This window comes from Aplysia californica, unplaced genomic scaffold (genome assembly GCF_000002075.1).
Source record: "Aplysia californica isolate F4 #8 unplaced genomic scaffold, AplCal3.0 scaffold01098, whole genome shotgun sequence".
Taxonomy (NCBI): Eukaryota; Metazoa; Mollusca; class Gastropoda; order Aplysiida; family Aplysiidae; genus Aplysia; species Aplysia californica.
Window position 1 is genome coordinate 119,687 of NW_004798368.1, and position 26,205 is coordinate 145,891.

The 26,205-nt window shown below is 39.9% G+C and overlaps 2 protein-coding genes across 2 annotated transcripts; both read right to left on the minus strand.

Annotated features, from left to right (window-relative positions):
• Positions 1 to 702: 702 nt before the first annotated feature.
• Positions 703 to 3,357, minus strand: LOC101852373 (adenosine receptor A1-like). The gene is made up of 2 exons (XM_005111666.1): positions 3,237 to 3,357; positions 703 to 1,523 (listed from the first exon to the last, which is right to left on the minus strand). Exons 1-2 carry the CDS (start codon positions 3,355 to 3,357, stop codon positions 703 to 705), a joined length of 942 nt encoding a protein of 313 aa, XP_005111723.1.
• Positions 3,358 to 8,988: 5,631 nt separating this feature from the next.
• On the minus strand, positions 8,989 to 23,512 carry LOC101852586. Its single transcript, XM_005111667.1, has 5 exons — positions 23,320 to 23,512; positions 22,259 to 22,303; positions 20,065 to 20,733; positions 11,146 to 11,208; positions 8,989 to 9,080 (listed from the first exon to the last, which is right to left on the minus strand). The coding sequence occupies exons 1-5, from the start codon at positions 23,510 to 23,512 to the stop codon at positions 8,989 to 8,991; spliced, it is 1,062 nt and encodes a 353-aa protein (XP_005111724.1).
• Between the last annotated feature and the right edge of the window lie 2,693 nt (positions 23,513 to 26,205).

Here is a 26,205-nt window from a genome sequence, read left to right on the forward strand (position 1 = left end):
TATCAACTCGGCCCTCTCCTGAAACATCCCAATATCCCCATGAGCACCAAGGCGAAGCTCATCAACGCCATTTTCCTTCCAACACTCACATATCAGTGCCAGACATGGTCCCTAACAAAAGCCCTAGAGAGGAAATTGGTCACATGCGAGATGAAATGCAGAGCGGTCATCAAAACAAGAAAAGACCAAATAAAAAATGAATTCATAAGGGACACTGTAGGAGCAACACCAGTCCTACCATACATTGAAAAACAAAAGGTCAAGTGGTTCTTACACCTCACGCAGATGCCCTCAAACCATCTAGCTCTGAGAGCATACAACAGTAAATATTCTTGATGGAGAGCCGGCTGGAGAACCAGAGGAAGACCTAGGCGACGATGGAGTGAATCTGTGGCAGACACCCTCAGAGCTCACGGGATGTCCCTCCTACAGGCCACTCGCCTTGCTGCAGACAGACGCCTGTGTCTCCCCGTGACACCCACCGGTACAAGCGGAAAAAGGTAAAGTAAAGTAAATAAGTGTACCATACACATGTGCCATCAGCTGGATAATAAACATTTAGTTTTTCTTATCATATTCTTAAAATTACGGAGATTTTCTCGGTCATATCAAAAAGACATTATTATTTTCCAAAGTGATCAAGGATTTATTTTTCTTTGAAATTATCATTATAAAACGACATTTTCGTAGGTGTCTGAAAAGTTACTTTTCCTCCTTGTTCCAAAATGTTTTCAGAAACACTGCTCGATATTTCGAACTCATTTTCAGATAAACAAAAATATTCACACTAGAGTTGACAGTTTCGGTTAGGTATGACGAAGACCAAAGGACCAGAAAAACGTTTCCATAGACACCACCAATACGGAAACTTGGGTCAATCACCATGTAGAGAAACAGGAGCGTTGAAGGTACGGCGCACACGATGAAAATGACAGCGATCAAGGTCACCATTTTTACAACCTTTTGATCTTTGACCCCAACTCCTCCCGATGCACGATCAGACTTGGCTACAGTGGCCTTTCGCCATTTTGTTTTACTTTTGAGTTTGACGATAAGAACGATGGTACAGCAGATGACGAAGACGAAAGAAAACGTCGTAGCAAATACGCCTTGGGTGAGAAAGGTAATGGTTTCCAACATGTCTCTTTCGGCCGTGAACGTGGTTATTAGCACAGTAGCATTCTTGTTGAAATCGAAAACCCACTCAAGTCTGTTTCCAAGGCAGTAGGGGATCACCAAAACAGACATGCCAATGTAGATGGAGATAATAATTGTCTTTGTCCTTCCCGGTGTGATGATCGTCTTCACCTTCAGAGGGACAACGATACACAGACATCGTTCAAAGGTGATGAAGGCGGTGATAAAAGTGGCGATTTTGAAAAAGATTATATGGGGAACCGCCCCTGTGACGTTCACCATATTCCTAGGGTCAAAGGGCAGCTCAGAGTTGTAAAAGAGTGGGTTCGCGCAGAGGCTTAGCCATATCGTGGGCAGCAGGGAGCACAGGTCAGACACAGCGAGCCCTGAAATGATAAACATTTTTGGTGGTGGAAGAGTTCAATATACAATCATGAGCCTCACCCCACCCCTCACCCCCCCCCCCCTTTCCTTGCAGGTTGTGTGACACGACGGTGAAAACCCTCTGACTTGAAAAGAATTAAACAAACCAGGCTAAAGTGAAATTCCATTTCATTTCTTTTTTGGCAAACCATCTTATCATTATTTGACAGATCTGCAACAGACATCGGCGATCATGGTCTTCTATTCATCCCTTTGTTCTGATTCTCTTTTTAAAAGCCACGATATCCTGATCTTTCCCCATCACCAATCTGTTTAAACCTCCTAGTAGGTTGTTCTGGGTCTACCCCTGACTCGTTGGCCTTCGATTTTGCCAATGAGAGTAAGATGTCCAAGGCCTTTATGTCTATACAAGTGTCCCAGAAACTGCATTTGTCCTTTCTTGACTTTTTTCTTAAATCAGCGAGCAGCCCACTTGGGCATCTTTCTTCAAGTAATGCATCCTGTGATTTCTTTACCTTCGAAGAAATTCTCAGCCATCTCCTAAGAAACTACAGTTTTGTCGCCTTTATTTCATTTTCATTGTCTGTAGTGATTGCCCAGCATTCACAGCCATATAGAAGGGTTTATCATACATAGCATTCCAGAATTTTCATTTTTGTAATACTTGAGATTTTTTTTAAACAGGATTCGGCTCATGGCATTGAAACTATCTTTAGTTTTTGTCATCTTTCGTTTTATATCTGAGGAACAATTGGTTTCGTATGTAATTATATATCCTATACATTAAAACTGTTGAACTTTTTTTTATCTTTTTTGTTTTTGCTTACGAGACTGCAAGAAGGCTTTACTGCTTAACTAATATTACCATGTATTCTATTGTCTTCATATCCCACAATAACCCTTTACGTTTACTTTACGTTACAACAGTATCCAGATTGACAATCTTTTTCTGAATCAGCTATTAAAACTCTGCCATTGGCATATCTAATGCTACTAATATTTTTTGCCATTCACTTTGAGACCTGGGCATTCTTCTGTATTTCTAAGGGTTGTTTCACTGTACATGTGAAAGAGATTGTTTACTAGTTCGTTTTGTTGTTTGTAAGATGGTTTGGTTTTTTTGTTTGTTTGTTTGTTGTTGTTTGTTTGCACCTGAACATATCCTTTAGCGTTTTGTCCATTTTGTCTTTCAAAAAAGTCATGAGAGGAGGGAAAAAATAAAGTCAGAAGTTGAGAAATGGAAAGTGACTATTGTACAACGATTTTTGTTTAGTTTGTTTGTTTGTTTGTTTGTTTGTTTTGTGTGTGTACTCTGAAAAAAATTGTTTTGCGTTTTGCCAATTTCATCTCTCAAAAAAAGGTTTTGTTTTGAATTCACGATTTGAGTCCCCCACTGTCATGTTCATTATGTTCCAAACCAGTAGCGCTTCATAAGTTCTCGGTTTTCTTCATAAATCTGGAAAATCGAGAGGACATTTTTTTTCTATCTCCTGAAAAATAAAAAGATTTCTGGGCTAAGAGCAAACGAACAGATTGCTGACGGTATTGAAAATAGGCCGGGTGCTTCATTTCACCATTGTGTCTATTATAGCCACCTCACTTATGTGTGTAATGTTCTATTCCATCAACGTTTGATGGCCATATTAATTTCAATTAACAGTAGATTTGGTTATTCAATCGTAACTTTACTGTAGATGTGATAATTACCATCTCACCCATGAGGCTGATGTTCATGCTGTCCTGAAAACCTTGCTTGGCAAACACCACAATATTGATTAAGTTGGAGGCCACGCCGAACAGACTGAGGAGACAAGAGATGACCACCACTTTGACCATTTGGACAATGAACCATTGCTCGTCGCTTATGATGGGTGCATAATATGAACCAGAAGGTGATGGCGTTGTCATTGGTATGCTCATTTTCTGGTCATGAGAGTATGTTGAGTTGCTTCCCCACAAATGTGACATCGACATTCTGGATGGGAGAGACGTGTGGGACATCGACACCACAGTTACTTTAATGCAAGGCTTCTCCCCTGTTTCAGGCACAGACCTTGATTTATACGATAAGTTCATAGAAAACCAGGGCTTAATCAAATACAAAAAAGTGATCATTTATCTACGTTCTTTCTTTGTGTTCCTGCATTGCACTCAAACATTATGATAGCTTTTTTTTTGTTAACATGTATATCATTAAAGTCGTATAACAAGAATGAATTACTAGTTGTGATATCTGTGTCGTATGCTTATATTGGTTTGTTTAGTCAAACCGAAGTCAAGGCTGACAGTCTGTTACAACCATTATTCTAATTATTTGAGAAAACATTCAACACATAATTATAAAGACCTGAATGTCACAGCCATAGTAGTGAAAATATTAACCTCTATCAAAAGGGATAAATGCCTTCGTTTGTCAGATTCAAAATACAACTCTTTGTTTCGTCTGAACCTGCTCCCGTGCGCTCATTAACACACCCGATTTTTCTAAAATTGTATCTCATTATAGGTCGATAGTTAGGAACCTGGAGATGGGTCGGCTGCATTTTTTGTCAGTCAATTATAGGTCGGTCCATAGTCGAAATGTGAAACACCGTGCCCCCATGCATGTTTGATTATCCAAGTGAGCTCACTGTATCGTTATAATTATTTCTTTCACTCAAATTGGCATTTCCACTGTGTGAACAGTCTCTCACGTGCTTTATCTTTGGGACTCTGTCTTTCTTTGTCTGATTTTTTTCTAGGTGTTAAGATGTGTTTTAAAACCCTTCGACGATATTTATTTGGATCATATAGGAGGCGGACTTCGACATTACCTGTCAAGGCTGCTACCCGGGGTGAGAAGAATACGATGTCACAGCAGAAAGACGAGATAATAGGTGAAAAAATCTCTCCACGCGTAATCAAACATGAGTCTTCTACGTGTGACGGCGAGTGCCACGATGTCACACCACAGACTCTGGTGACGTTTCTGTGTATTGTGAAAGAAAAGAATCTTTGTCTATATATTCACCGATATAAAGGGTGTCCATGCATTCTGAACCATGTAGTGGAGAGATAGAAACAACAGCAATATGTAACCGATTCATTGAAGGGCTTAGTCCTCTAACAAAGGCTCAGTCACGTTTCCAGAGTTTCGAGAAAATTGCAAAAAAACATTATTTTTTTATAACGACGGCTACTTGTGGAAAGAAAGTTTTATTATAATGACGGTTGCAACGTTTTTAGCTTTCTGAGAGTTTTCCAGCACCCTTTCTGAGGCGAAAAGAAAAACAACTCAAATTCTTATATTCTTGCTTTCAATACTAAGGTTAAGTTCATGCTGCTGGACATAACCTTCCTTTTAACCTGGCATTTTACTTGATGGAAAAGTCCTCAGCGTTATTTTCGCCAACACCGTGCTGGACACTTTCATGGGAGGGTCTGGTATTTGTGGGAATGGTTCTCTTAGTGCAGAGTCCTTCAACTTTGCCTTCTCATCAACAGGAGCTTGTTGTATTTCTTCTCTGCTATGGGAACAGATCGAATCCCACGTTTGAACAATGGCACTTTCTTCCTCGGTTCCACTTCGTTGACAGTGTACCGGCACCAAACTTCTGTTGTGTGAGGTTTAAGTATTCAGTTATAATAATAAATAACATTTGTATAGCGCATATCCCCGCTCAACAGCAGGCTCTAGGCGCTTTACAATTATTACCCCAGCAGACCATAGAACACTCCGAAACATTCTCAGCTTCCCGTGAAGCATACAGTACAAGCAGCCGATTAAGCGCTCAAACACTAACAAACTGACAAGATCTTTCGCTGTCTATAGCCGAATACCCATTCCCGCCTGGGTGAAGTGAGGAAAATTCGGGCCCCTGACAGGATTCGAACCCACGACCTTACGGTTGCGAGTCCGAGAGCCTAACAACTAGCCCACCGACGCCAGTAGATTGTGTACTGTCTGGCTCTTCGCTTTGTCCAAAAGAGAACCAGTAGACATTGCTGAAAAAATGTTTACTTCTAGAGATGTCTTTGAATGTAAACTTCGGAAGGCCCTCATTGGCACTTTTCATAAAATCCAAAATGTCCTTCACCTTGATGGAATTTACAATGAATAGGTGGGATTGTTTACTTCCTTGAATTGCTTTCACCAGTGGGAATCATGGCTCGCTCCACGTTTTTCATTTTTTGTTTTGGCCCAAAGTCCCTATCAGTGGGCAAGAAAATGTGACCTTTGTACAAGACAATGTGATCGATCTTTTCATACAGTTTCTTTTCTTTGAGTGATTGAAGGGGAACTATCATTTCGTTATTCTTATTCTGCCCCGGACATCGTCATTTAAGAAAATTAAATAACTTTGCATTCCGAGCCCTCTGTTTTAAAACTTTGAGAAAACATCAACAGACTTCAGCTGACCCTTTGCCAGCTTCCGCCTCACTGCATATTTTCATTATGGCAGAATCATTTTCCTTTTTTTTTTCCCTTGCCCATTTATATGAGATTGACGCCATCTGATTAGTAGAAAAAAGTGCATATGATTGTGTCCAATAGTGTATTACATGCATACTTAGTATATCAATTAACTGTAATAGCGGATAGTGATTCCAGGATTACATATGTAAGTCATTAATCTGAGAGAGGTGATGATTTTGAATTAATAGTGGTGATGAGTGATGATGAGGGATTGCGTTTAAGTAATGTTAGCGTTAGTCCTATCTTCCTCTGCTCCAATGAGTCACGAGGGACGTGGGCACCCTCTATCCCGTTCCCTACAGGAACCATCTTTACGGTCACCATGAAGTTCCGAAATGGTGGGCTCAGTCTCTGCTAAGGTGATATCGTTAGTGTTAGCCTATTCTATCGGGCCAAGACAAATGTAGAGAGGAGCTAAGTGGGAAGACAGTATAGTGGCAGGTATGTTGGGGGGTATTTGTAAGCGGGTTGTAGTTAGCAAGTTGGCAGATTATGATCTTTAAAATTGCAGTATTCTACTCCCTGATCCTTTGCCCCGAGTATTCTTTTCGAGTCCAATTGAGCTTGGAGAGATTCTGACGCAGGATCCTCGAACCCAAGTCGAGAGGGCACAATTTACACAGAATATTGTATCCCCTGGCCTCAGGGGGAACGACCTCAAACTCCCAAATGAAGTACCCTATGTCTGAATCCTCTCAGTCTCGTCCAATATTGGTTGATCTATACTTCCATTGCTAACGTTGGCAGAATCATTTTCCAAGTCATGAACCCCAAAATCATACGTTCATAGCAAACGCTTGCAAAAAAGATCGTCGGATGAGAGGTTCGTGCAAGATAAGTTTATTTCTGGAAATCAAATGTGTAGGCATCGAGATTTTGGTCTGATTTAACTGCTCTAGTTTGCCTTTCTAAGAACTTGTATGTACTTTCCGCTTTAGCGTGGTGTAACTTTCTTTCTGCCTCTGGCCTCTTCTTTGAGTCCTTGTCTACAGTGCCTTTATTTGCATCTCCAGCTCTTCACATTTTAAACAGGTGTCGCTTCAACGGTTGCCGAACCCATTGTTGTATTGTGAGATAAATTAATGTACTTAAAAATGCATATGTGAGGCAGCGTGGTGGAATCAGGCCCTCGTCAAAATAATTAAAGTGAAGAAACTTGCATTTTTCCGAAGGTTTGTGAATTTTTATAGAATTTTTGTTTTTTGGCTCAACGCCTTTCAAGCCCATTAAAGAACTCACTTCTGACTGAATTTTTATGAAAAACGTTGATTAAAGGCACAGAAAATGTAAATTTTTAGTTACCACGGACTCTTAAGCTAAGGAAATAACAAATTTTTGACGGCCATTTTCTCTCTAATTTTACCTAGGAAAACAGGTGACCCCTACCTCCTTCTTTCACAAATATCTCGACTTGTATTCAAGATAGATGGATATTTTTTTCATCCAAATAATAACAAGTGAATAAGCTTTAAGATGATGCCTAAAACTCTACATGCCAAAAAATTGACGAGCGCCTGATTCCACCGCGCTGCCTCACATATTTCACACAAGGCTTTGTTGACTCGCTCTTTCCATCCTGAAACAGAACATTCTGGAGCTGTTCATACTGTTCTAATTTTGTTTAAGCCACATTCGGTGGACGTTGAGACCCCCGTGTACCAACTGGAATGTTTTTATCGATGCATGTTGTGACATCAATGATTTATGTACAACAGTCACAGACTATGTTAAATTTTATGTAGATATAGTGACCCTTACAAAACAAGTTACCATCTTCCCTAACTCTAAACCGTGGATAAATTCTGGTATCAAAGACTTAATCCATAAAAAGAAAAAGGCTTTTAAAAACCATGACAAAACAGAACTAGAAGTCATAGACAAAGCTATTAAGAAAGTAATCTGGGTTGAAAAACAAAATATAAAAAGAAACTGGAAGATCTGTTTCAATCAAATAACTCTCGAGAGACATGGTTTGAGCTTTAGACCATAGTGGGCTACAAAAATAAACCAACAAACATAAGTGTTGACAACAAAAAGAGCTATGCAAATAAACTTAATGCCTTTTTCTCTCGTTTTGACAAAGGCAATTCGTGTGACTTGCCATGTGTGAACACAAATGAAAATAATGCTTTTGTCGTTGAAGAACGTGAGGTTATATGTGTATTTGGACGGTGTGAATGTGAGAAAGGCGTGTGGTCCTGACGGTGTGCAACCCAAAATTCTAAAAATGTGTTCAGCACAACTTAGTTCTATATTATCAACCAGTCGTTGTTGACACATGCTATTCCCACTATTTGGAAATGTTCTGAAATCGCCCCCCTTCCAAAGAAAGAAAAATTACTGAAATGAATGACCTAAGACCAATAGCCTTAACATCCGTAGTTATAAAAGTCTAGAAAAATATTGTGCTAAAAAGACTACGAACATACGTAGAACCCAGCCAGGACCCTCTGAGGCGTACGGAAACTTAGTAACAGGAGAGTTGTAGGAATGGCACGCAAGATGAAAATGACAGCAATGAAGATCACCATTTTCACAACTTTTTTATCTTTGACTCCCAACTCCTTCCGCTGCACGGTCAGACTTGGCTGCCGTGGCCTGTCGCCATTTTGTTTTGCAGTAGAGTTTGACAACACGAACGACGGTGCAGCAGATGACGAAGACGAAGGAAAATGTTGTAGCAAATATGCTTTGGTTGAGAACTGTAATGGCTTCTAGCATTTCTCTCTCGGCCGTGAACGTGGCTGTTAGCAGAGTAGCATTTGTTGTGAAATCGAAAACCCACTCAAGTCTGTTTCCAAGGCAGAAGGGGATCCTCAATACAGACACGACAATGTAGATGGAGATATTAATTGTCTTTGTCCTTCTCGGTGTGATGATCGTCTTCACCTTCAGAGGGACGGCGATACGCAGACATCTTTCGAAAGGTGATGAAGGCGGTGATAAAAGTGGCGATTTTGACAAAGATGATATGAGGCACGGCCCGCGTGAGTTGCATAATATCCCTAGGGTCATAGGGCAACAGACTGGTAGAAGAGAGGGTTCGCGTTGATGTTTAGCCATATCGTGGGCAGCAGGGACCACGGGTCAGTCACAGCGATCCCTGAAATGATGAACTTTTTGAGAAATGGAAAATGCAATATACAATAATGACCCCTCCTCTCTCTCTCTCTCTCTCTCTCTCTCTCTCTCTCTCTCTCTCTCTCTCTCTCTCTCTCACTCTCTCTGTCTCTCTGTCTCTCTGTCTCTGTCTCTGTCTCTGTCTCTCTCTCTCTCTCTCTCTCTCTCTCTCTCTCTCTCTCTCTCTCTCTCTCTCTCTCTCTCTCTCTCTCTCTCTCTCTTGCAGGTTGGGTGACACGACTGTGGAAACCCTCTGACATGTAAAGAATTAAACCAAGCTAAAGTGAAATTTCATTCTATTTCTTCTTCAGTAAATCATCATCATCATCAAGTGCCAGATCTGCAACATCGGCATTTTGGTTCTCTATCCATTCCTTTGTTCTGATGCTCTCTAAAAAGCTACAATTTTTATCTTTCCCCATCACCAATCTGTTTAAGCTCTCCAACCTCTTCAGGGCAATATCGAAGAGTTGAGCATGCAAATTATTCCAGAATTTTCATCTTGTATTCATTGAGATTTTTTTTTCCAGGATTAGGCTCCTTTTATTTAAATTATTTGTACTTTTTGTTATTCTTCGTTTTCTTTCTGTGGAACATTTTGTATCATAAGTAATTATATATCCTATATATTAAAACTGTTGATCAATTTTATCTTTTCGCTTTTGCTTATGAGATTGCAAGTATGATTTACTGCTTAATTTAATATTACCGTGCACAATGTATTCTGTTATCTTCATATGTCACAATAACCCTTTACGTTTACATTCTGTTACAACAGTGTTTAGAACAGATTAAAAGTCTTTCCTCTGAATCGGGTATTAAACCTCTGCCATCGGCATTTCTAGTGCTATTTATACTTTTGCCATTAACTTAGAGACCTGGGCATTCTTCTGTATTTCTAAGGGTTGTTTCACTGTACATCTTAAAGCGGTCTGGGGACATAACACATCCTTGACTCTCTCCTCTTCTATCTGCTTATATTTGCTGTACTCTCCCTCAGTTCTCACAACAGCTTACTGGTCCAAGTACAAATCTCTAATAATTCTTAGATCTTTTTCATTGATGTCTAGCTCTTCCAATAGTTAGAATAAACTACCATGTCTAACCTTTGAGAAATCTGTAAGACATAAATACAAGGGTTTTTTTTCAATTATTCAATACGTCTTTCTATTAAAAAGGTGAATGTAAAAATTCTAGTGCCCTTGTCAGTATCAAAGCGGAACTGTGTTTTAGGTATCTCTGGTTTGAGACTTTTCTCATTCCTCTCATTATTACTCGCAGCAAAATATTTGTAAAATGACTCATAAGGCGTATTGTTCTATGATTCTCACATTCAGTCACTCGTCGTGTTATAGGTCTTAATCGTGAATAGCTTTTTGAATCTCATCGCTGGCATAGATAGAATTTAAGGGCTTTGTTGCCAGGACTTAACATCGTCAAGATGGTTCCTTCTTTGTGTGTATGGGATATTTTCTGAAGGACCTGTGCCACCAGGGTTATCCTCTACTCACCACGACCGTCTCACATTTTGGTGGGCGACTGCTTAGTAGCTTACCTCCATATCTGAAGGTCTCTCACCTCTCCACCCGGAGACGCGCTGGGTAAGGTATGAGGACCCTACACTACTTCAGTAATGCAGTTTTCCGTCTTTACCGATTTGGGATATTTGATCCTCAAACATGTTGTAGCCACTGCGTGTGCTTTTCTTTGATTAATGTTCGAGTTGGTCATGACAGGTAGCGCAGAAGCAGACGCCTTCTAAAAGATCAAAATTGGGTAGACAAGGGCGTAAGGTATCTTACACATCTCACATTCAGTGGCTCCTGGTATTTTAGAATATGTTATAAAACTGACTCATATCTTCTGGAATCGCACCGCTGTCGTAGATAACAGTTAAGAGGTTTGTTGTTATTTCAGTGCCTAGTTCTTCTTGCGTGACAATCGCTTCAACTGGGATATTATCAAGCAATGTGATTTAGCCGTGTTACGTTTTCCTAATGACAGCTTGTACGTCGTTTGCTTTTCTATGATTGTTGTTTGGAGGTTACAGCAGCGGCTTCCTGATGCCAACTGCTGGTTGATGTACAGTTTTCTCTGCGAGCCTTTGTCACCTGTAGACAACCCACAAAGCAGTAGGGGCATTGATAGGATTTATGGCGCCTCCCATCGCAAAGATGGTCTCTTCTTTGAGTGTACGTGGGATTTTCTGAAGCACCTGTGGCACCAGGGCTCTCCTCTACTCTCCACAATCATTTCAAATTGGCTCGTGGCTGTTTAGCAGCTCCCCTCCATACCTACAGGTCTTTCCCCTATCCATTACCCAGGGACGGACTGGGTAAGGTTTCAGGACCCAAAACTTCTTTAGTAAATACGGTGTTTTATCTAAACCGATTTGGGATATTAGATCTCTAGACTTGTTGTAGCCACTGGATGTTTTCTGTTGAGATTTTTTATTGTTTTTTAAACAGCATAAAAGTCTGGAGTCAAATGACCAGTCTTTCAAACTTTGTTCACTATATGGGTAGCCCGCCTTTGTTGTGAATCAGTTAGAAGCTTTGCTGTCCCGCGCAGTAAATACTTATGAGTTTGTTCAAGATAGGGGAGGAATTTTTATCGAGTATCTTCGTCTGCTGAAAATGTTGCCCCCCACCCCCCCACCCCACACCCCTCCCTTCCACCCTGACCCTAGCCCGGGCTGGACATGACAGGCAGCGCAGAAGCGACCGCTTTCAAAATGATCAGAAATGTGTTGTTGAGATCGTATAGTATTTTTGTTGAGCTTTCGAAGATAATTATTACTTTGTCACTCAGTTCATTACAATTTATGTTTTACGTAAGGAGAGAAGGGAGTTCTCTTCAAAAGTAGAAAAATGGGAAGTACTTACTGTACAACAGATTTTTTAATTTTTAATTTATCTTATTTCTTTTTTGGGGAGGATGGTTGTTGTGTGCTTACTTTACTTTATTTTTAAAAAAATTTAATTCGTTTTGTGCATTTTACGTGACCAAAAACAAAGTTTTGAACTCGCGATTTGAGTAGCCCAGTGTCATATTATTATGTTCCTACGCTGTAGCGCCACTTTTGACGATTTGCAAACAACTTGAATTTACAGATTTCTTTTTAGAGGCAAAACGCGTTACAAGAAAATGATTTTATAGTGAACACATTTTGTACTAGATGGTCTTAAAACATGCATTTAATAAGCATACTGTCGCGATTAGAACCTGAAAAAATGACGGACTTGATTTTAAAAGCGATATTACCCCCGCAGTAAACCTTTTAAAATCTGTAGAAACCTCCAACTTAGATATTTTTATTTGTCTTTATAAAGGAATTTTCTAGAATACAGCTACCTGGAGTTTACAAAAATATTGATCTGTTAAGACAAATTGATACAAGTCCATGTGCAAAAACTGGAGAGTTTATGTTTAATATTTTAGGAAATATTTAACAGTAAGTTGCGCCACGAATTTTTGACCTCACAGTTAAGTCTATACTTTGCTTAGAGCAGGTTAGAAGGCAAATGTAGTCCGCGGAGTAGTTTATGCAAATGTTGATTACAGCTTATATCATTTCAAGCCGTAGATATCTTCCTATAAAATTTCACGTTTGTTATATTAGGATTTATTTCACCGAAAGTGCGTGGTTAGGCTACCGGACTCGTAATCGTGAGATTGCGGATTCGGGAGCTCGAGTCTCAGCTCGGTCCGACGTTGTGTACTTGGGAAAGGCACTTTACACGAATTTCCCACGTGGCTCGGTCCTTTCTTTAATAACCTAATAGTGTTGATAGGGATATTAAACCCATACCATTTCATTTTTTTCACCGAAAGTGAAGTATTAAAAACAATTCCCTGAGTGTGGTAAAAAAAAAGGCAGTTTCTTTCACCTTTGTCAGAATCAAAATACATTGTACAATTCTTTGTTTCGTCTGGATTATTCCACGTGTGCTCATTACCACAACTGATTTTTTTCTTATGCAGCTAAATGCTATCATAGGTCGACCTTTAGGAAAGTGCAGACAGGTGAGCCAAGGGTTTATTTCAATAAATTGCCACGGTGGCAATGAGTAACACGGCGCTAGTTTGATCATCGATTTGTCCTCACGTCATTATAATTATTTGCCTAGAATTTTCCTCTCGTGTAGACTAGTCTCTTTTGCACTTAATATTTGGTGGTTTGTCTTGCTTTGTTGGAGTTTTCTGAGTTGTTAAAAATGTGTTTTAATAATAATAAATAAGCTGTATGCTTTTTTCTTTATTATACATTGTTAGTCTAGCGAGCATGATATCATTCTAAAACAATACACAGTGAACAAAAACATCCAGTACAAATTAAACGTTAGGATGAATGGTCTTTTTTACCAACTCCTTGAGGCCAAAAACAGTCCTGCCGCAGAAGACCCAAACAAATAGCTAAAATAATTACTCTCAACTTTATACAGTCGAACCTGCCCTGACGGCCATCTCTATAAGACGGTCACCTGTACAAACGGCCACTTTCCATATCCCCCTTTGCGTCTTTTCTATAAAATTTAACTGTGTAAAAACGGGCACTTGTCCAACGCGGCCGCAGTCACCATATTATTTTAACACACAACCCCATAGATGTAATGCACAACCCCATAGATGTAACACACAACCCCATAGATGTAATGCACAACCCCATAGATGTAACACACAACCCCATAGATGTAATGCACAACCCCATAGATGTAACACACAACCCCATAGATGTAATGCACAACCCCATAGATGTAACACACAACCCCATAGATGTAACACACAACCCCATAGATGTAACACACAGCCCCATAGATGTAACGCACAACCCCATAGATGTAACACACAACCCCATAGATGTAACGCACAACCCCATAGATGTAACGCACAACCCCATAGATGTAATGCACAACCCCATAGATGTAATGCACAACCCCATAGATGTAATGCACAACCCCATAGATGTAACGCACAACCCCATAGATGTAATGCACAACCCCATAGATGTAACACACAACCCCATAGATGTAATGCACAACCCCATAGATGCAATGCACAACCCCATAGATGTAACACACAACCCCATAGATGTAACACACAACCCCATAGATGTAACGCACAACCCCATAGATGTAACACACAACCCCATAGATGTAACGCACAACCCCATAGATGTAATGCACAACCCCATAGATGTAATGCACAACCCCATAGATGTAATGCACAACCCCATAGATGTAACACACAACCCCATAGATGTAACACACAACCCCATAGATGTAACGCACAACCCCATAGATGTAATGCACAACCCCATAGATGTAATGCACAACCCCATAGATGTAATGCACAACCCCATAGATGTAACACACAACCCCATAGATGTAATGCACAACCCCCTATCTCACCAAGCAATGACACCTGTCTTAGACGACCACCTTACTGACTCCATTACGTTTTGTCATAAATTGTGCATTGGCCCCTAGCGTTGAGGGCGAGCCGTCATAATTCAATCCCCTGTCGTTGTTGTTAGGTAGTCCCTCCAACCGATCATGTTGCGTAGGCCCCTCCCACTGTTGAGGCCCCTCCCACTGTTGAGGCCCCTCCCACTGTTGACCAATAGGTAAATTGTTTTCATCTGCCATTGAAGTGAGCGTGTGATCCCTCATAACCCATAAGCCCCGCCCAGAACTCATACACAAATCGTAAGTGAGATGAGTGGTCACTGTTTACCCAGTCTGTGACAATGTAACAATGGACGTTAACATGAGCTTGAGACAGAAGCGTCGCTCGTTCTCCGAGTGGTGGCGACCCATGTGTATGTTTTACCAAAGCAATCGGTCCTCCCTGTCTGACACATTTCGTTTTATTATCGCCCTTGCACAAATGCAGCAACAAAAGGGGAAAGAAAGAAAAAAAAACACAGCGAAAACAACAACAACAACAACAACAACAACAACAACAACAACAATGCGGCTATCTTCGGTTGGGACCTCAGAAAGGAAGGGTTTGTTTGTTTTCTTCATCTTGATCAGTCCTGCCTAAGACGGCCACTTGTCTTATACGGCCACTTTTCTCCTTGACAATGGATGGCCGTCTTACACAGGTTCGACTGTATTTGGGAAGTGTTGCTACCCTTGACCCCCTGCCCGCGAGTGGTTGGAGGGTGCCGATGGCAGACCCCACTACTTGGTTTTATTGCCCCTCTTTTGCTTCTCTCTGTCTTGCTTGCTTTTCTCGAGCACCTATTGACGGTTAATGTTTCAAAGTGCCTCTGCTTTTTCAGTTGAACAAGCTAACCAAGTAGAAAACGAACAGACAAACAAACAAACAAACAAACGATTTCCTTGCTCATGTCTCGCTGCACCGGAGTCTGTGGTGTTGCGGTTAGGCGTGTAGCTGTCACATGCAGAAGACCCGAGTTCGATTCCTATGTGGCGAGAACTTTATCGAGTACAGTATATCGGTTTTTCTGCTGTTATATTGTATGTCTCTGAGCCTAGTTCGAAACCTACATCCTAAATCATCGAAACTGTGTCCAAGAGGAAGGAAAAGTACAAACAATGACAGAAAAACAACAACAACAACTACAACAAAAACAACAACAACAACAACAACAACAACAACAACAACAACAACTACAACAACAACAACAACATAAAAACCCCATCTGCTTAAAGTTACCAGAAGTAGATCTAGGTTGTCTTTTTTTTTTTTTTTTTTTTGCTCATTCATTTTACCAGGGGCAAATATCTGAGAGGAGATATAACAGAAAGGTTTAGAGTGTGGAGGGTAAAGTAATCGTTTGAAAAAGACAGTCGCCATGACCAGCTCACCGTGTTGTGAACGTACTCTCTCAGAACGGCAACTTGATATGTCCACTGTTTCTTCCAAAAAACAAAAAAAGATCAATTTTTCTTGGAAAGCACTTACGCAAGAAAGCTTTTTTTCATAGAAGTTAGTTACAGACCATCGTCTTACATCATATCATATCATATATGTGAATTTCAGATTCATAGATACGTGCATAAAGAAATAAAACAGTTTTTTACTTCTCCTGAAAAATTTCTCTCTTGGCACTGAGGCGGCTGAATCACACGGCTAGCGACATATTATATTAAAAAACACACTCTCACACACATATATACCCACAGACACACACAGTCACACACACACTCACACAGACAGATACACGCTCACGCTCAGACACACACACACACACACACACACACACACACACACACACACACACACACACACACACACACACACACACACACACACACACACACACACACACACAACATCAACTACAACAACAACATTAACATCATCATCATCATCAACAACAACAACAACAACAACAACAACATAAAACCCCCATCTTTCATTAAGTTATCAAGAGTAGGTTGTCTTTTTTTTTTTTTTTTTTTTTGCTCGTTCATTTTACCAGGGGCAAATATCTGAGAGGAGATATAAAAGAAAGGTTTAGAGTGTGGAGGGTCAAGCAATCGTTTGAAAAAGACAGTCGCCATGACCAGCTCACCGTGTTGTGAACGTACTCTCTCAGAACGGCAACTTGATATGTCCACTGTTTCTTCCAAAAAAAAAAATCAATTTTCCTTGGAAAGCATGCTTACTAGATTATAAGCTACTTGGTTGCGTTACTGCTTTAAGATCCGATCCGATCCCATCTGATTATTTTGAAAACGTTTTCAGTATTGAGCTCAATTCAGAAGTGGCGCAAAACATTAATTTATTTATTTCTCCGTCTTGCCTCCATTATACTACATTGGCATTAGTTTTCTCCCCCTCTACACATTATGATCATTATTATTTTAGACTATTTTATCCGGGGAAGCAAAAGGGAGGTGGACGTACGGTTTTGTTGTCGTTGTTTTTGCTGTTTGTTTGTTTGTTTTTTGGGGGGTTGGGGGGGGTTGGTTTTGAATACCTGTTTGTTGCTGTTTGTTTGTTCGGGGAGGGGGATGGGCTGGGGGTGGAGGAGATTGAGGGGGGGGGGGGATTTTGAAAAATCTGTTAAAAATGTTTAAATATTGAGAGATGATTTCTCTGAATTGTAAATGAAAAGAAATCCTCAATTCATGTTCTATGTTGGCCTGCCAAAACAATCGGGAAAATACCTCATTAATAAATAATTATCCATACTTTAGGCAAAGCGTAATTATAGCATTTGAACAAGTGGTATGAATGATGGTCTCAAGATGTTTAAACAGTAAATACAACTAAAGAGGTAAATACGCAAACAGAAGCCAAGGAAGCACAGATGGCAATCCTACAACAAATATACTATCAGTTTGTTTTATAATGTGGCTGACTTTGTTTTGCCTTTCGCGGACAGGAGTCAATATGTGAGGCAGCGTGGTGGAATCAGGCTCTCGTCAATTTTTGGGCATGTAGAGTTATTGGTATCATCTTAAAGCTTGTTCACTTGTCTTTATTTAGATGAAAAAAGTATCCATTTATCTTGAATACAAGTTGAGATATTTGCGAAAGAATGAGGTGGGGGTCAGCTGTTTTTAGAGGTAAAATTAGCGAGAAAATGGCCGCCAAAGATTAGTTATTTCCTTAGCTTATGAGTCCATGGTAACTGAAAATTTAAATTTGTGTGCCTTTAATCAACGCTTTTCAGAAAGATCCACCCAGAAATGAGTTCTTTAATGGGTATGAAAGGTGTTGAGACAAAAAACAAAAATTTGATAAAAATTCACAAACCTGCGGAAAAATGTCTCTTCACTGATTATTTTGACGAGAGCCTGATTCCATCACCCTGCCTCACATATAATTCTACAATGAACTGAGTATAGGGCAGCTAAAGGTTGAGGGAAGAACAACAAGAACAAGAATGTGCAGCAGTCATGAGATTATAGGAGTCCGTCCTCCCTCACCATTAATTTTTAGCTTGCATAATCAGTGCTTGTGACTGCTTATACGAGTGACCAGAAAATGGTGAATAATATTGTATTGATGTGGAAATTAAACAGCTTAGAGTGTCCTGCGCACTGCTAAATGCTGAAGTTTGGAACATCTTTCACCATCTAAATTTAAAAAGGCCATTTTCTATTACAGTCTATGGGTTAATTTGACTACATTAAGGAAGGAAAGCAGTACTTATTTGGTTATGAAGACGCTTCGCACCTACTGACTCGCACATTTAATATAAAGTCCTACTTTTGCGTGGTATTTGTCATTTCTCTTTTTTCCAATCTGTTTGAAACTATCATAATGAAATGGTGTTTATGCCTTGACAAAGTTCTCCATTCATTTGATATGCATTACATATCCATTCCATCAATACACCAGCGGAAACAACAACAACAACAACAACAACAACATAAAAACCCCATCTGCTTAAAGTTATCAGAAGTAGGTTGTCTTTTTTTTTTGTCTTTTTTTTTTTTTTTGGCTCGTTCATTTTACCAGGGACAAATATCTGAGAGGAGATATAACAGAAAGGTTTAGAGTGTGGAGGGTCAAGCAATCGTTTGAAAAAGACAGTCGCCATGACCAGCTCACCGTGTTGTGAACGTATTCATTTAGAACGGCAACTTAATATGTCCACTGTTTCTTCCAAAAAAAAACCAAAATAAAGGATCAATTTTTCTTGGAAAGCATGCTTTGAAACTATCATAATGAAATGGTGTTTATACCTTGACAAAGTTCTCCATTCATTTGATATGCAGCACATATCCATTCCATCAATACACCAGCGGACACGCTTATACGATTCTTTTAATGTTCGCACAATTTTGCCAAATCTGATTTTTAAGGTTACCTTTGAGTGACCATATCTCTGGCGACTGTTATGATCAATGAATTATTAATGCGCCAAATGATGCAGAATTTGTTCAACTTTCAATTGGTATGCTACATGAGTGGGTAATGCAAGATCTCAACACAATGATTGTATGAATACATTTTCGAGTTTCTTTAGGCGTTTTTTATAAACCTTTTTGCTTCCTTCACAACTACGACTCAATAAAGTACTTTGAATTTAAATTAATTGTTTAAAATGTTAACACATGTGTCTTCTCTTTTCAAAATTAGAGCCTCCCTGCAAAGAGTCTTCATATTTTCAGAAATAAAACACTCTGACTTGCAATAAGAACTTTATGTATGTTTATCCCCCTTATCTGACCTATCCAAGGCACCGTCTGTCTATGAACTCACACTTACACAAACCTGACCACCCGTCCGTCTATGAACTCACACTTACACAAACCTGATCACCCGTCCGTCTATGAACTCACACTTACACAAACCTGATCGTTCGTCCGTCTATAAACTCACACTTACTCAAACCTGATCGTTCGTCTGTCCCTTCACACAAAGGGCATTAACTAAATGCTCCATTTCTCTTCCCACACATGACAAGGTGTCTGCTAAATTCACAAATTCCTTCCAAGCTTGCAAATTGTTATTGTTCACAACGATTGTTCATTTTTATCAGTCTGTAATTTTACAGATGTATTTAGAAGAGAGAATGTGTAAGAGAATATGCGCATGTTTGTGTGTGTGTGTGTGTGTGTGTGTGTGTGTGTGTGTGTGTGTGTGTGTGTGTGTGTGTGTGTGTGTGTGTGTGTGTGTGTGTGTGTATCTTGTGTGATTGTATGCCATACACACATGCCATCATCTGGAAAATAAACATTTAGTTTATCTTAAAATATCTTAACAGTACTGAGATTTTTCGGTCATTATCAAAAAGAAAAACATTTTCCTCTGAAGGTAATGATTTATTCTTCATTGAAATGACCATTATAAAAAAGACTTTTTCTTAAAATATTCAAAAAGTTATTTTTCCTTCCTGTTCCAAAACGTTTTCATAAACACTGCTCGATATTTCGAACTCATTTTCAGATACACAAATATATTCACGCTAGAGTTGATAGTTTCGGTTAGGTATGATAAAGAACAACAGACAAAAAAAAGATTTCGATAGGAACCATCAAGATGAAAACTTGGGTCAATCACCATGTTGAGAAACAAGAGCGTGGAAGGAACGGTGCAGACAATGAAAATGACAGCGATGAAGGTCACCATTTTCACAACCTTTCGATCTTTGACGCCAACACCTCCCGCTACACGATCAGACTTGGCTACAGTGGCCTGTCGCCATTTTGTTTTGCTTTTGAGTTTGACGATGAGAACAATGGTACAGCAGATGACGAAGACGAAGGAAAACGTCGTAGCAATTACGTCTTGGGTGAGAAATGTAATGGCTTCTAGCATTTCTCTCTCAGCCGCGTGCGTGGCTCTTAGCACAGTAGCATTTGCGGTCAAATCGTAAACCCACTCAAGTCTGTTTCCAAGGCAGAAGGGAATCATCAAAACAGCCAAGGCAATGTAGAAGGAGATAATAATTGTCTTTGTCCTTCTCGGTGTGATGATCGTCTTCACCTTCAGAGGGACAGCGATACACAGACATCGTTCAAAGGTGATGAAGGCGGTTATAAAAGTGGCGATTTTGACAAAGAGGACATGGGGCATGGCCCCAGTGAGGTTCGATATATCCCTGGGGTCAAAGTGCAACTTAGAGTTGTAAAAGAGTGGGTTCCAGCAGATGCTTATCCATATCATGGTCAGCAGGGAGCACAGGTCAGACACAGCGAGCCCTGAAATGTTAAACATGTTACATTATGGAAAAAAGCAATACGCAATAATGGTTTATTTTCCTTCGAAACAATTCTCCTAAAAAAAACCACAGTTCTGTCGCTTTTATTTCATTTTCACTATCTTTAAGGATTGTCCAGCATTCACAGCCTAGCGTCGGTGGCCTAGTGGTTAGGCTCTCGGACTCGCAACCGTAAGGTCGTGGGCTCGAATCCCGTCAAGGGCTCGACGTTGTGTCCTTGGGAAAGGCACTTTGCACAAATTTTCCTCACTTCACCTAGGTGGAAATGGGTACCCGGCTATAGACAGTGAACGATCTTGTCAGTTTGATAGTGTTTGAGCGCGTGAAATCCGCAGTTTGCACTGTATGTTTCCACGGAAGCCGAGAATGTTTCTGAGTGTTCTCAGAGGGTCTGCTGGGGGTAATAATAGTTGTAAAGCGAATAGAGAATAGAAGGGTTGAGCATACATAGCATTCCAGAATTTGTATTTTTGTATTCATTGAGATTTTTTTAAGTTTCCCAGGATTGGGTTCATTTAATTGAAACTATCTGTAGTTTTGGTATTCTTCTTTTCATTTCTGGTAACGTTTGGTATCATATGTAATTATACATCCTAGATATCTAAATTGCTGAACGTGTTTGATCTTTCTGCTTTTGCTCATGCGATTGAAAGTAGGATAATATACTGCTTTTTAAATATTACCATGCATTCTGTTTTCTTCCACAATAACCCTTTATGTTTACTTTACGTTACAACAGTATCTAGAACAGATTGAAAGTCTTTTTCTGAATCTGCCATTAAAGCTTTGCTATCGGCATATCTAATGCTATTAATCTTTTTGCCATTCAATATGAGACCTAGGTATTCTTCTATATTTCTAAGGATTGTTCTACTGTACATGTTAAAAAGGTCAGCTGACAAAACACATCCTTGCCTCACTCCTCTTCTAATCCGCTTATATTCGCTTAACTCTCCTCAATTCTTACAACAGCTTTTTGGTCCATGTTTAAATAATAATTCTTACATTTCATTATCTATGTCTCGCTCTTCCAATAGTTTGAATAAGCCAACATGCCTAACTTAATCGAAAAACTTTGACTATTCTGTGAAACATAAATACAGGTTTTTCCATGATTTAGTAAATCTTTCCATTATAAAAGGTGAATGCCCTTGTCAGGATCATTGCGGAACTGTATTTTAGATATCTCTGGTCTTAGACTTTTTCTCATTCTTCCCATTATTACTCGCATCAAGTTGTTTTGTAAAATGACTCTCAAGGCTTATTGTTCTGTGCATCTCACATTCTGTGGCACGTGTTGTTATAAGTTTTAATCATGGATATCTTTTGGAATCTCACCTCTGGCATAAACATAATTTAAGGACTTTATTTCCAGGACGTGACATCGCCAAAATGGTCCCTTCTTCGAATGTACGAGGTATTTTCTGAAGCACCTGTGCCACCAGGGTTCTCCTCTGCTCTCCACGACCATCTAACAATTTGTGCGCGACTGCTTAGTAGCTTACCTCGGTATCTGAAGGCCTCTCCACTATCCACCACCAGGGGATGCGCTGGGTAAGGTATGAGGACCCAACACTACTTCTATAAATACGGTCTGCCGCCTTTACCGCTTTGGGATATTTGATCCATAAACTTGTTGTAGCCAAAGCATGAATCTCGCTTTGATTAATGTTCGGGTTGACCATGACAGGTAGTGCAGAATCGGTCGACTTTTAAATGATCAGATTTGTGTTGATGAGGGCGTAAAGTATCCACCATAGCATTTTTTCTTGGTTGACTTTTTGAATATAATGAGTATTTCGCTCCTTAGTTCACTAAAATGTATGTTTTATGTTAATTAAGAGACGCTGCGAGACATTGTCGTCCGAAGTTGATAAATGGAAAGTGCCTACAGTACAACATTTTTGTTTGTTTGTTTCTTTGTTTGTTTCTTTGTTTGTTGGTTGATTGATTGGTTTGTTTGTTGGTTGGTTTATTGGTTGACTGGTTGGTTGATTATTCGATTGTTATCGGGTGGGGGGTAGGGGAAGAGGGGGTTCATGCACCCAAACAAATCAATTTGCCTTTTTTCCCATTTCGTCTTTCAAAAATGTCGTGAGAGGGGGAAAGAAATTGTCGTCAGAAGTTGAGAAATGGAAAGTGCCTTTCCCTACAATGGGTGGTTGTTGTTGTTTTTTGTATTTTGTTTCGGGATTTTAGTGAGCACTTAAAAAATGATTTTGTGTTTTCGCCATTTTAACCCTCAAACGGGTTTTGTTTTGAATTCACAATTTGAGTCGCCCATTGCCATTATTATTATGTCTCAAACCAGTGGCGATTCACAAATTGGGGAAATCGCGAGGACACCTTTTTTTCCCTCTCTCCTGAAAAATAAAAGATTTCTGGGCTTAGAGCAAACGCACAGCTTGCTGACGGTATTGTAAATGTGCTGGGTGCTATATTTCAACATTCTGTCTGTTATATCCACCTCACGTATGTGTGTTGAGTTCTATTCCATGATCGTTTGATACAAAAATTTCGTTTTTTGTTAGTTACTTTACTGAAGATGTGATAGTTGCTATCTCACCCATGAGGCTGATGTTCATGCTGTCCTGAAAACCTTGCTTGGCAAACACCACAATGTTGATGATGTTGGTGGCCACGCCGAACAGACTGAGGAGACCTGAGATGACCACCACGATGACCACTTGGACAATATACCATTGCTCGTCGCTTATGATTTTTTCATAATATGAACCAGAAGGTGATGGTGTTGACATTTTCTGGTCGCGAAAGTGAGTTGAGTTGTTTCCCCACAAATGTGACATCGACATTCTGGGTGGGAGAGACGTGTGGGACATCGACACCACAGTTACTTTAGCGCTAGGCTCCTCCCCTATTTCAGGCACAGACCTTGATTTATACGCCCAGTACAAAGGAAACTAGGAGTTAATCAAGGACAGAAAAATGATTATTTAACAACGTTCTTTCTTTGTGTTCTCGCATTGCCCTCTGACATTATGTCAGCTATGTTTTGTAAGATATCGTTTATTTCATTAAAATTGTATAACAAAAATGTATTACTTGTTAAGATATCTGTGTCACATAATTATACAGATTTGTTTAGTGGTACCGAACATCAGGATAGACAGTCTATTACAACCAATGTTCTGATTATTTGAGCAAACATTCAGCATATCATTATACAAATCTAAATGTCACAGTCATCGTAGTGACAATGTCGACCCTCAATCAAAAGGAGTAAATCTCTTCGTTTGTCAGATTCAAGATCCACCTCTTTGCTTCGTCTGACTCTGGCCCGGTGTACTCATTACCACTATCGATTTTTAAAAATGTTACTTATTACAGGTCGACCGTTAGGTAACTGAAGACGGGTGAGCTACATTTTTTGGGCAGCCAATTACAAGTCAGCGCTCAGTCGAAATTTGAACAGACAAAGCATGTTTGATCGTCGGTTTGGACTCACTTTTTCTTTATATTCATATATTTGCCTAGAATTGACAATTCCACTAGTGTGAACGGTTTCTCACTCTCTGTATCTTTGGGAGTTTGTCACCCATGGACACAAAATTTATTTAGATCATCTAGGAGGCGGGTTTCGACTCTGCCTGTCAAGGCCTACCCGGGCTGAGAGGAATATAATGTCACAGCAGAAAGACCGAGATACGCGATAACAAATCCTCCCCACCCTGGACTCGAACAGGTGTTTTCTACGTGCGATGGTGAGCGCCATGACGTCATACTACAGACGCCGGTGACGTTCCTGTGTATTGCGAAAGGAAGGAAACGTTGTCTAAATACACCGAGAAAAGGGTCTGAACCATGCATAATATGAGAGATAAAATTAACGACCGCAACATAAAACCGATCAGGTGACGGGACAAGTTCTGTACCAAGGCTCAGTTGCATTTTCAGATTTTCGAGAAAAGGTTAAAAAAAACATGATTCTGATAACGACGACTACTTGTGGAAAGAAAGTTTTATTTGCAAGAAGTTTACAACATTTTTTAGTTTACTGAGAGTTTAGTATCTCCAGCAGAAAAGGAAAAAAAACCTCAATAAATTATTTTTCTTTTTTTGGCATGCAATAGCAAGGTTAAGTCCATACCTAACCTTCCCTTAGACCTGGTATTTTATTTGATCGGAAAGGGGGAAAACACCCAAGTCCATGTCAGCAAGTAGTCTATTCCACAGAGTTGTTTTCGTTGACACCAGACTGGAGACTTTCTTAGAAGGGCTTGGCATTTGTGGGAATGATCTTTTTACTGCTGAGTTCCATCAAATCCTTCAACTTTGCTTCCTTATCCACAGGAGTTTGTTGTATTGATTTTTTTTCTCTGCTGTGGGAACAGATCAAATCCCACGTTTAAACAATGTCACTTTCTTCCACGGTTCCACTTTGTGACAGTGTACCGGCACAAAACTTCTGTTGGGTGAGGTGCAAGTGTTAAGTAAAGTGTGTTCTGTCTGGCTCTTTGCTTTGTCCAAAAGAGAACCAGTGGACACTGCTAAAAAAAATTACTATCAGAGGTGTCTTTGAAAGTAGACTTCGAAATGCACCCATTAGCACATTTCATTAAGTCCAAAATGTCTTTCCGCTGGATGGAATTCAGAGTGAAAAATCTGTGATTTTCTACTTTCTTTGATTGCTTTCACCAGTGAGAATCATGGTTCTCTCCAGATTTTCCGCTTTCCCTATTAGCCCAAAATCCCCATCGTTGGGAAAGAAAATGGGACCTCTGTACAGGAAAATGTGATAGACTGTTTCATACATGTTTCTTTTCGATGAGTAATTGAAAATTATCATTCCTTTATTCCTATTTTGTCCAGGACATCCGTCTTTGAACAAAATTAAATGACTTTGCATTAGGCGCCCTCTGTTTGAGAACTTTGAGAAAACATGAATTGACTTCAGCTGACCCTTTGCCAGCTTCCGCCTCACTGCATATTCTCATTACGGCATCATCATTTTCCAAGTCATGAACCCCGAAATGATATATTCATAGCAAACGCTTCTAAGAAGATCGTTGAATGAGAGGTTCATGCAAGATACGTTTCTCTGGAAATCAAAATGTGTATGCATCAAGATTTGGGTCTGATTTAACTGCTTCAGCTTGCCTTTCTAAGAACTTGCTTGTGATGTCCGCTTTGGCGTGGCGTAGCTTTGGCGTGGCGTAGCTTTGGCGTGGTGTAGCAGTCTTTCTACCTCTGGCCTCTTCTCTCTGAGTCCTCGTCTTCAGTGCCGTTTATATGCTTCTCCAGCTCGTCACAGTTTAAACAGATGTCACTTCAATGGTTGCTGAATCCAATGCTGTATTGCGAGATATATATTTTCTTGAAAATTGCATATTTCACACAAGGCTCCGTCGACTCCCTCTTTCCATCCTGAAACAGTGTATGCTGGAGCGGTTCATGTTATTCTAAATAAAGAAGCCACATTCGGTGGACATTG